The following is a 12,368-nucleotide window of genomic DNA, read 5'->3' as shown; positions in this document are numbered from 1 at the left end:
GAAGTGTTTGGGATGGGACCAGCAGAGAGAAAAGGGCAGAAGAAACTTCACCAGAACATCCTCATGTCCTCAGCAAGAGACTCGGGGCAATCCTGGTGTTCTCCAAGCCAAAAACCACCCCTGTTCCCAGGGCCAGGCAGCTCAGACTGAGTAAACTATACTAAAATAAAATAAAATTAAGGAATAATTTTGTATAATTAAATGGAAGTGCTAGCACAGCTTGGCCAAGGCAGCACAGGCTGGAAAGAGAAACCTCCAGCCCATCAACATCACACTAAAATTGCCCAAATCCCACTTCATTCCCATTAGTTGAAGGGGACAGGAAGAGTCACTTGATGGGGCAGTAAACTCATGGTCACAGCTGCCTTAGGAAGGAAAATATTGGGAAAGTCCCTGGCTAAAAAATGATCTGATGGGTCAGCACCTGAACAGATCAAACCTAGAGCAAGACATGAATACAGACAGCCAAAATACTGGAAAATAGAGTGGCTAAGGTCTTTACACACTGGGGGTTTTAATTTTCAATAAAAGGTGGCACAGAGGGTCACTGAATTTTGGAATAAAAAAAAAACCAAAAGATTCTGGAGAGCCAGAGGAAAGCAAACACTCCACCAAGATTTCAGCAGGTACATGAAACCCCACAGGCAAATGTGCCAACCTGACATCAAACCCTGCACATCCTTTGGGATGTTCAAGCCTCCATTTAATTGCTGGAAAAATTAAGGCAGAAAACAATGCCAATCCGTAGGGTCCTATGGAAAACACAGGGATGGGTTTTATTAAAGCAGCTCCAAACTGGGCTGAAAGAAGCATTTGCAATGAAAAGGCTGCTCAGTGAAGAGGCTGAGTCACAAACCCGAGCTCCTTGGGAGCATCTCCAGCTCGGGGGGATTTTCTCCTGGCACAGGAAGGGTTAAAAGTGAAGGAAAAGCGCTTGGGAGAAGCGTGGGAAGGACAGCAAAGAGCCAGGGCAGGAGGAGCAGCTGGGCAGGGAGGCTGAGACAGATCCAGGCTGGAAATGTGGAAGCGATACTGAAAGCAGAGCAATTAGCGCAATTAATCTCCCCTGCGGCGCGCGGGGCAGGGCTTTGAGCCGGGATGGGAAGGGGGGATTTTATTAATGACAAACAAAACCTCCAAGGTTTTCTTTTTTACCCTCCAAGGAGGGCAAGGGAGCATCTGCAAACGGGGCTGGGTTATCAATTTTGGAGTTTGGGATTGAAGGTACTCGAAGGGTAGCTTGTGTTTGGATATAGGTGTTTGTTATTTTTATGAGTGAAACAGCTTCATAACTATGAGTTTGGTAGTCTTTCACTAGTAAGGCACAAAATGGCTAACTATCTCTTGTTATAAGGTCTTTTAAGACTAAACTAAAAGGACACAGATTATTTTCTTTTTTAACTCAACACCTGATCTTTTGAAGCTTGCAATGCAGACTTTTCTAATTACAAAACATCACTCAAACTTAGGAAGAAGAAGGTAAAGAAGAATAACTTGCTTTTGTCCTAAAATTTCTAGCTTGCTTAATATTTATCTTTATATTCTACAAACTTAAACTCTAAGTTTTCTACTTTGTGATATTACACACTTCTAACTAAGTGCACACTTGTAATCTCAATTAATTTTTGGAAGCCTTCTCTACAGCTTTAGGTCAATTGTGGTGTTCTCTTGTGGGTCTGTGCCTTTAAGCACAGAAAGTTTAACACTTTTAGCATCCAGGATTCCAACACTGGATGAGCAAAGCTGACCTCCTGAGATTCCCACTCAGGAGCTGGAGCACTTCCCATTCCTCCTGTGCCACCCAGCATCTCCCAGCCCCACCAGAAGGGCTCCACAAATGCAATTTTAAATCTCCTTCCCCAGTCAGGGTTGCACTGCAGGCTGGAATAGGGATGCAGGGATTTATCAGCTCCCTGTTCTCCCTCGCAGTGTGAACACCATGAGCACAACACCCACACAAGGAGCTGCTGCTTCCAGTTCCCAGGGAATCACAGGCTGGGAGCAGGGTCAGGAGAGGAGTCACTGTGGGGGGAACCAGCTCCAGGGGATTTTTCCATCTGCTGCCTGGGCAGGAGCCACCACAGAAACGAGTGTTGGGAGGTTTGTGACATCATTCCATGGGAAGTTTCCCCCTGTGTTTCCCATTTGGTTTAAAAAGAGTCGATTTTCATTCGGCTACTCAATATTTGGCAGCACAACAAAGGAGAAGAAAAGGAGAAGGCTCCCCAAAATAGAAATCAACCAGCCCAACATAAAAGATGGGAATCAGCTGTACCTGCTTTTAACCTCAGAGTAGAAACTACAATTTAGAGGTGCAATGAACAGCAGCAGGAACTGGGAGTGTGAGACACAACTGTCCCAAAATCAAGTGGTCTCTGCAGCTGATGCTTTAGGATGGATTTGACTGCACAGACTCAGGAGAGATTAATCAGAGCCCAAAATTTCCCTAAAACCAGCCTTCAGTTGATCCACAGCACCACTTCCACTTCATTTTTTGCTTTTCTGCCTCCCAACATATGGAAAAACGGAGTAAAAAATTTAATATTCATCATGCCCACACCAGCTCAACCTATATTTTTCCAGCATCTTCCCATGGAAGAACAAGTTTCTGGTTGAAGTTGCCACGAGCATTCTCCTATCAAAAGATAAAACACTTTGAAATTCTTTTTTTTCAAGGTGATTATTTTAGAGGGAGGGATAAATTTCAATCCAGCTTCAAGTCTCTCTGCCCCAGCAGTGCTGAGGGATGTGGGGAAGGAGATTTAAAATGTCAGGGTTTCTGCAGGGGAGACCAACTGCTCTGGTGTGTGCTTCCCAAAAGGCACTGCAGCCTTTTCCCTGGATGGGACATGGGATAATAAAGCTGCAGATCAAAGTGAGAAATGTGCTCCTGGCAGGGAGAGCCCAGCCTTGCATTCTGGGATGAAAGGGAAGGCAGAGATTTCACCCTTTACCTGATACAGATTTCATAAAGCAGCATGAAAATCAATGGGGGAAAAAAAAAAACCTACAACCACCACTTTTTATGCTGCTTTCATTTTAGTATTTTATTTTTTTAATATTGAACAGTCCTTTTCTGAACTACAGAGCAGACAGAAATAAATTAGCCAAGGAGGGGGCTGCTGTCTATTGATAAAATAACACTCTCAGTGTCATTCCATGAAAGTTTTCCCTCCAAGAGCTGATTTGGGGATTTTTTTTTGTGCCTCCATGCAGGCTGAAATGGCCTCAAAAATGCCCCCAAGGCTTTGTGAAAAGGGTAAACATCAAATGCAGAAAAAGCAGAATCCCTGACTGATTTGGGTGGGCTGGCAGATGGGAAGAAAACCTCCTTGGAGATACAGCCTTGGCATTTAAATAAATATAAAAATTTATATTTTATATACATTTTCCCAGATAAAGCAACTTCCTGGTGTTTTTCCCACCTTCCCAGATTTTATCCACTCTGCCTTTCCAAACCTTCAGAACCTTTCTGTATTTCTACAAGCATTGATTTATTTTCTTTTGAATGTCAAAAAAACCCCAAAAAAAACCCCATAGGCTGGAGCAAGAGGGGACACTGGATGTATTTATTCCTTCCAGCTTCCTCTTTTTTTTTTTTTAAGATCCACTTTTAGGAAGTGTAGCAACTCCCCAGGTGTCTCTCCCTGCATCTTTCCCTGCTCCACAATCACTTCTGAGGTTCTTTACAAAAATCCCAAGCTGGAAGCCACCATTGGGATGCATTTTTAAGGGACTGCTTCCTGTTATTCCACCAATTCCAGGCTTTAAAAGTTGAATTTTGGCTTAATAATTGCAAGCACCAAAATTCTGTGTTGAGCCACTCAGAAGATTTGGTTGTAGCTCTTTGGGGTCTCAAGGAATTATTCCCAGTTTTCCTTCCCACTCCCACACACCACAGGAAAAATAATACAGAGCACAGCTCCTCAGAAATTGATGGATTAAAGAGCTAAAAAAAGTTAAATATTGGCAATACAGAGAAGATACATAAATAGAAAGTGGAATTCCCAGATTTAGGATCTCATCCCTTACTACAAACAGCTCAATAGATTTTTCTTTTTTTTAAAGCAGAATTTTTATACTAATCGGTCACTTAAAATCCTGGTGGTGATTCTTACCTGGGAGGATTTTATAGAAACTCTCAAGAAAGAGTAAAATGCAAATGAAAACGACTCAAAATTCCCATTCTGCTGTGCTTGCTGCAATCAATCAATCAATCAATCAGCCACAGCCTCCTTTAGTGCAAACTTTGTGCCAGAAACCCCAAATATTAAGATATTTCTTCTGAACCTGTTTCCCACCTGCACAAGTTTCCTTCTGGGTATTTTATATGAAAGAATTCTTGGTTTTCTCCCCCTGTAGCTGCTGTTTGAGTTTCCATCACCCCACTGGCTTGTCATTAATTTAGTGCCATGAGATGGATGTTTTCACCCCACTTTACACCTTAAAATGTCTCAAAACCAGGAATCACCAAGAAAAATCACAGCCAAATCTATTTACACTCCTTTGAGTCAGACAGAAGAGATTTGATCCCATTACTGGAGAGCTTTTCCCCCTGTCCTGTAGCAATTCCCACAATGCTCAGGCTCAGCCCCCAGCATGAATTAAATCCCAAAAATGGAATTTGAAATTTAAAATTATCTCAATCCCTTATCCTTGTGGATCCCCAGGATCCTCCCAGCTCCCTCCACCACCCATGGACCCGAGCTCTGCCTCCCTCCCTCCTTTTTTAGCATCTTCTGCCTCATTTCTGACTACAGGGTTTTATTACTAATGGAACAAAAATGCTCTGAGAACACCCAGGAGCAGGACACAGAAAAAAAAAAATCTATTTGAAAAAAAAGCAATCCTCATCTTTTCCACTCAGGAGGTCACAGCAGAGGGGAAAGCCCTTCAGGAAGCCCCTTGCCAAAGCTGTGTCAGAGATTTTCCAGGAGCTGCAGCAGCTCCAAAACCAAGTGGAAGCCTTGGGAAGGCTTTTTCCTGAAGTTTCTCGTTAGGAAAGAGACACTCTGAGTTTTATTTCGGTCCTTTCTATCCCATTTTCCTCTGATAAGATTTCATCACCCAGGGGGATGTTTGCTGGAGAATTACCTTTTCCATCCTGAGGGACCGTTGTGACAAAAATGACAGAAAAGTTCTGACAAAAGTGACACAAAAATCCTGAAGAAAAGGATACAAAAATTCTGAAGAAAGTAACTTTAAAAAACCTGACAGAAATTATAAAAGAGGCCAAATGAAGAGGGAGTGAGGCCAAGCAGTTTTACACCATCACATCCACAAGCCACTATTAAAATCACAGCAGCAAGAGGGACACAGGACTCTTTTTCTCCTCCTAACCAAGAGATGTCCACAAGCTGCTGCAGAAAAACAACACAATCCCAGCTCCCAGCTCCTCGTATTTTTACAAATCCACTCACACCAAAGATCCAGGAGGGAAAAGCAGTTTCTGGTGGCCCTGCCTGGGAGCACAGCTGAGGTTTAGAGCCCACATAGAACCAGGTTTTTAGGGGTTGGGAAGCAGAGCTCCAGGCAGAGGGACATGGAGATCTGGCAGCTGCCCTGAAATCTCTGGGCCTGTGGTTTGGTGCCCCAAGGGAGGCTCCAAAAACCTCCCGACTTGAGGCATTTAAAAATAGGCTGAAGGAAGAATTTGGGATGACGCCGCTGGGACAGAGCCTGCGTCAGCCAGGGATGGGCACTGCCCCGTTCCCTTGGCAAGAGTGTGCCCTTCCTCAGGGCAGACTGAGAAACACACAGCAAAGATTCCACGTTTTCATCCCAAACCACTCAGAAAATGATCATTTTTATAATTTAAAAAAAAACCATCCTACCATCTTGCCCTTCCTTTCTTCACCAAGACCAGGGATCACGTCAAATAATCAATTTTTTTTAATTTCACATGTTTATATATAAATTAATCTGATCTTTTTTTTAATTTCAGATATTTGTAGATAAATGAATACCTGTTTTGTATTAATTTTGGAAGGGCAAGCTGAGTTTAGCAACTCTTGCTGTGCTGCCCTGGCCCATGAGGAAGCACCGAAGGGATACGATGGCAAAGGTGGATTGGGTGACCAGGGCTGCTGGTGACAGACAGACAGACAGACAGACAGACGCCAGGCTGTACCCAGTGGAAAGGCAGCATTTGATGCCTTTTGGGAGCCAAATTTCCCCCCATCCTGGCTCGATTTTCAAGTCTCCTGTAAACCAAAGGGAAGCGATGCCCAGGGAAAGGGGGGGAGCAGTGAGTTCAGCCCATTAAAAATTAAAAGACAGGAAATGATTTCCATTGATTAACCATAAACATTTGCTTCTCTCCCTTTCTAAAACCCTTCTGTGCTCATTTGTCTGACCTTGGACTTCTCGAGGGGCTGATGTCACACCTCTCCCTGCTGTGACAACTCACTTTGTCCCCCCCCATCTTCACTCCACTGCTTCATGCCACAAGTTGCTCCATCCAAATGAAGACCAAGCAAAGAGTCCATCTCCCATTTCCATCTCTCTCTTTAGAATATTTTCCAGCTCTCCCCAAATTTAAGCAACCCTGTCAAACTGCCCTCTGCATTTCCCTCCCTTGCAGCAGCCACGCTCTCCCAACACAACAAGCAATGAGGACAGTGTTAATTCCTCCTCTGCCAATATAATTCCAGCTAATAAAATCCTTCTGATCTTTGGTGGGGATCACCCAGGGATGAAGCATCCAAGGAATTTGCTGTTGCAGCGCATCAGGAGCGGATGGGACCGGATTGGGGATGGGTAAATGAGGAAGAGAGGCGTTTTCAGAGTCATAATTAATGGCAAAAATCACTGCTGTCCTTCCTCTGAGCTTTGCAAAGCAATGCTGATCCTTACAGAGAGAAAGCAGCAGCCTCAGATCCAGCAAAAGCTCCCTGTTTGAACTATTCCAGACACAGCTGCTGAGTGGTGTCAGATATTGCACGAGGACAGTCCCAAACTGTCCTTCCTCAGCTTAAAGGCTGGAGTGTCACACACAGGCAGCAGGTCATGCACTGGTCTCCCACCAGCAAAAAAAATGAGGCAAAAGCTCCTTTTCCAGGCTGGCCAGGCCCTGAGGGAGGGTGGTTCCAGGTAGTGGGGAAGCAGCTGGGTTGTTTTTCACGGGCTGGCTGAGCGCAGGATCGATATCGCTTTAGTGGCTGGCAGCTGATGAGATCATGGCTAAATTAACAGAGCTCACTTCCCAGAAAGGGGCTGAGGGGGGAAGGACATGGCTCCAGGGAGGGGGAACATCCCCCTGGCCATGCTCAGGGGACTGGAGGCCATCCACAGAGCAGCTCCAGGGCTGGTGGAGATGTGAGACAGAAGTGTTATAGGGAGGGAAGTGATGGAGAATTACAGGGCTGTGCAGGACATCTCTGCTTTTGTTTTGGACTTCTTGTTTTGAGTTTTGGACTGGAGGCCTTCCAGGCTGCCCAGTTTTTACCCTGAGCATGGCTGGTCCTGGCCTGAGCAAGACCCAAACCCCAGAGATGGATAGATCTTGCCATGGCCATCAGCAAGCTTCAGTTTATCCCAAAAATGAGCAATCCCTTTATGCTTTTGCTGCATAAAGTCAAGGGGATCCACTGCAATCCTCCATCCCCAGTACCACCCAAAGCCTTTAATCCTGAGTTTAAACACTTTGGGTGAACACACACCCTCAGCAAAGTATCCCCCAACACCTCAGGGCAGGTGGAAGCAGGAGAAACAAGGATTCAGGCCTGATTTTACCTGGAAAACCACAGGCAGGAGGACAGGTCCAGGACTGGGAGGCTGAAACCACAATACACCCCAATAGCTCACCTTAAATGTTAGACCCCACTGCCATCTTGTGGCAAATGCTTCTTGAAATAAAGTTTAAAAGGGGGGAAAATCCATTAAAAAGTTGCAGAAAAAGTTAGGGAGCCAGGAAGGATGGGTAAATTACCAGGAACAGGGTGGGGAGTCTCATCTGTCTGAAATGATGCTGAGGCTGAGCCTACAGCACTGTGTCAGACTGAAAGAGGCATGGAAAAACCCAGGGATGGCACTGTCCGAGCTGGATTTGGGGAGTTGAGGACGTAACCACACACAAAACTTGGAATTGCCTGCAGGGCCAGGGCTTCAGCAAAGATTCAGTCACAATTCCAAAAATATTCCAGAGTTCCCAAAGTCATTTCATGCTGCCCTGGTTTGAAGGAGGCTTCTCACCCCAAATAAGCAGGATTTGGGTGGAATTAGAGATTGCACCTCAGAATTAAGGCAGGCAAGAGCCAGAATTTCCTGGGAGGATGATCTGGAGGTGGGATTACGGCTCAGGTGGATCACTACCCAGAGCACAGAGCACCTCTGGGTGCAGGGACAAGCAGGGCTGATCCAGCTCTTAGTCCTGGCTTTGCCACACCTCAGCATTTACTTTTTTGCGTCATTGATCATCTGCAGTGCTTTTGCTTAGCAACTGGGCATCACTTTAGCAAAGTGCCTGGACTGCTGCATTATCCATGGATGGCTCCCACCTCGCCTGGAAAAACAGGGACAAACTGGTTTTCCTTCTTTGTGTTGCCATAAGGGCCTGGCAGGTGCTGGATCAGACAGCCCCGAGGCCTTGTGTGATCTGAAACACTCACTGGCTGTGGGTGAAAGTGAAGCAAAACTCACTGGCCATAAATAAATTAAGGAATCATTTACAAGAAGTGCAGTTCCGCTCTCAACTCAAATCTCGGCTGGCAGGAACGAATCAAGAGACAACAGGGAGGAATTACTTTGAAGACAGGCACAGAAAGTGGCTCTTTTGAAAGAAAATCTGATTTCCAGATTGGCTATAGATACATGGATAATTCCATACACCTGGCCAGCTACACAGCCATGCTTCCTGCCATTAAAATTTATATTTCTATGTTATCAGAAGGAACAACAGCATTAAAAAAAACTTCCAAAGATAACACATCCTTCACCACCTTTCTGTTTACACATCCCAGTTCTTTGGATCTCCGCAAGGCTCTTCAACCCCTGCCCTTGCTGCACGTGACAGGGGTGCCTTACAAGAGGCACAACACATTTAAACCAACTCCATTCTCCACTTTCAGCTGGGATTTATCCCTGTTTGAGTTCCTGTCATCCCACAGTTTGCTGCTTTCAACTCCTTGACAGTTTTATTTGTCGGTGTATATTACACTCAATAAACAAATCCAATTATATTGTCAATAACTACATCTTTAACTTCAGGGGTGGAAAAGTGCTTGGAGGTTGATCCCAGGTAAAAAGAGGGACTTTTTGGCATTCAAGTGAAAACAGGTGGGCCTGAGCATCCCCCTGGGGGTTTTGGAAAAGAGGTGTTCCCCATCCTCAGCCTCCCAGGGATGAGGGATGGAGAGCTGGGAGCTGCTGCTGTTGCTGGAGCACAGGCAGGAGGCTCTTGGAGGTGCATGAGCTCCCCATAAATAAATCAGCCAAGTGCTGTCAGCAGTTCTGAGATGCCAGAGGCAGAGAAAGCCCCAGGGACACTGAGGGGAGCTGGCACCAGCCAGAGCCATCCCTGCCTCCAGCCAGCACTGGGAGCGGGGAGAGCTCATCATGCTCTTGGCACAGCTCTGCAGCACAGCCCGTGCTCCCTGACCCCAGGACAGTACCCTGGAGCCACATCAAGGACCCCCACACTGCTCATTGAAAAAACACCTCGATCTAGCCTGTGGTGGGGAGGGATTTGGGGGAAAAATGGGGGAAAAAGGGAGGTTTTGGGTGCAGCGTGCTCAGCACACCACGGAGCCGCCCGCTGCTCTCCCAGCAACGAGACGGGAGAAGAATTAAGCAGAATTAAAGGAAGAATTAAGAATTAAAACCCAAAAGCAATCCCAGACTGGCTTGGTTACCATTGTCATGGCTACCACGAGCGAGGCTGAGGCATGGGGGACGCCAGGGGATGGAGTTCCAGCCTGGAACTGCCCGCAGGCCCCACCAGGAGTTTTTCCTGCCCGCTGAAACATCTTTCTAAGGATGATGGGAATGATGCAGGATGGACCAAACGACCTTCACTGCATCACATGGACACAGCTTTCCCTGAAGCTGGCCTGCCAACCCAAACTGGGAACAGCACAGGAAAGCCTCAGGCCAGGACTAAACCTCACTGGAGCCATGAGCAGGTTTAACAACTTCTAAATAAGTGATTACTCACGGTGGGGACACTGGGTCCTGCCCTCACCACAGGTGCCAGGTCACTGTCACCTTCCTGGGGCTAGGGATGATCACTGCCTCCAAAGAAACCAACAGCAGAAGGGAAAGGTGGATGTGGTTTCTCCTCCATCCACAACACCTAGCCTCTGCCTTGGTGTGGGGATGTGCTGCCCCAGGGAAGGACAAATGGACACGCTCAGCTCGCACTCACACACCTCCCTGGCACAGCAGTTTGCTTTATCAAACCACCACAGGCAGGGAAAAGAATAATAATGAATTAAAATATAATAATAATACTGAATTTAAAAATAATAATAATACTGAATAAAAAAATAATAATACTGAATTTAAAAAGCCCAAAGCCAAGTGGTCCTCGTTTGAGCAATAATAAGGGGCAGGGCACAGGAGAGGAAAGGGCTGCAGTTTGGTCTGGACACATTTGGGGAGAGCCGTGGATTCACACCCACACACAGCTCCCATCAGGAATGGCTCTGCTGGAACAAATCTCTCCTCACAGGGGACACGGGACCGTGCCTTGCTCGAGAAGCACCAGGCACAGCTTCTGCCCAAAGCAGGGTCACCACTGTGGTCACACACAACTTCTCCACCACAGCCACCTCCCCAGCAGCCAGCACAGCACCACACTCCCCAGTTTTCCCACATGTAAGGAAGAAGGACAACCCTCGAGACCCTGGGTTGAGTGATGCAGACCCCATGCTCCCCCCCAAAAACCTCTCCGTGGGTGCCTGACAGCAGCACAGGGAAACAGAATCATGGAATTATTAATGTGGGAAAAGTCCTCCAGGATCAGCAAGTCCCACCGGGAGGCAAAGCACGGCTGGAGCAGCGTGGGCTCGTTTTTGGGGAGAACGGGGTGAGGAAAGGGGGGATTGGGGCGAGGAGTAGCACCTGCCCCGGGAACGGGGCTGCCGGGGGTGCTGGCGACTCTCGAGCAGCCACGGAACAACTTCCCGGCTCCGCCGCAAACTTTTCCCAGCGCCGGGGAGGCACCGCCGCCCCCCCGCGCTCCGGCCGAGCATCCCCCGGGAGCGGAGCCGCGGCGGGGAAGGGAAGAGCGAAGCGAGGGAGGGAGGGAGGGAGCTCCGGGCTGTCCGATCCCCCCGCAGGGCTCCTTCCCGGCGGCTCGGAGCCGCTCCACGCCCGGGGCACGGTCCGTGCCGGCGATGCCCGGCGGGGGGACGCGATGTCCCGGCTAACCCGCTCGGGACCGGGGGTGGCAAGAGCGGGGAAAAAGGGGTGCCATGCCTACCTCTCGGCCTTGGTGAACTTGCGGAAAGCCTGGCGGAGGTCGTGGAAGGAGCGGTAGGTCTGCGGCTCGGCCGAGATGCCCTGCGCCCGGGTGGTGCGGGGCCCGATGTGCGGGCTGGGGGCCGGCAGCACGGACTGGCATTTGTGCAGCCGCCGCCGCAGCTCCTGGATCTCCTCGTCCTTCTCGCCCAGGCGCCGCTCCAGCTCCTTGATCCGCTCCTCCTTCAGCAGCAGCAGCTTGGTGAAGTCCCCTTCCAGCTCGGTCATTTTGGGGCTGCCGGGCCGGTCCCGCTCTCATGGAGCGGCTCCCGGGCAGGGGCAGGGGCGGGGGAGCGGCTGCGCCCGCCCCGGCTCAGGGCAGCGGCCCCGGCATCGCCCCGCGCCCGCCGGCAGCGCCGAGCCGGCCCGGGGGCGAGCAGAGAGCGCTCCGAAAACAGCGGCCAACAAGGGAAAAGGCGGCGGGGAAAAAAGGACAAGAAAAGGGGAAAGAGCTCTTGTGCCACTCTGCGAGGCTGGGATCCTGGAAATAGCAACAATTACCATGTGATCGCAGGGTGACGCAGCTCCTTGTAACTGGAGCCGAAGACTTGGGATTCAAACAAGAACACTTCATAAATATTAAATTGCCTCCTGCTAATGAGCCACGTGGAGCCGCCCCCTGGCCCGCCCGGCCCGGCCCCCGGCAGCAGCTCAGCATCCCCGGCAGCAGCTCAGCATCCTGGCTGGTCCCCCCGGGAGCTCTGCATCCCATCCTGTCCCCCTCCAAGGAGCTCAGCATCCCACCTCTCTCCTCACCCCTCGTTCCAGGCTGCGTTACCCTCAGCAATCCCAAGAGGTACCCCCCTTTGGCACCTGGGCACTTTGCACGCCTCCCTCCATCCTTCCCTGCCCAGATTATGCCGTGTACCTCATGGCTGGGGCACCGCACATCCCACCCAGCATCCCTC

At 48.8% G+C, this 12,368-nt stretch overlaps 1 protein-coding gene across 1 annotated transcript in view; it reads right to left on the bottom strand.

Annotated features, from left to right (window-relative positions):
- PRKG1 (protein kinase cGMP-dependent 1) overlaps positions 1 to 11,787 on the bottom strand; it is a 374,427-nt gene extending 362,640 nt beyond the window's left edge. Inside the window, exon 1 of the mRNA XM_059851089.1 lies at positions 11,423 to 11,787. Coding sequence (XP_059707072.1) covers positions 11,423 to 11,688 — 266 coding nt within the window. The 5' untranslated portion in view covers positions 11,689 to 11,787. The remainder of the gene's footprint in view (positions 1 to 11,422) is intronic.
- Between the last annotated feature and the right edge of the window lie 581 nt (positions 11,788 to 12,368).

This window comes from Haemorhous mexicanus, chromosome 7 (genome assembly GCF_027477595.1).
Source record: "Haemorhous mexicanus isolate bHaeMex1 chromosome 7, bHaeMex1.pri, whole genome shotgun sequence".
Classification (NCBI taxonomy): Eukaryota; Metazoa; Chordata; class Aves; order Passeriformes; family Fringillidae; genus Haemorhous; species Haemorhous mexicanus.
Note: the sequence above shows the minus strand (reverse complement) of the source record. Positions and strands in the feature narration are given on the sequence as shown.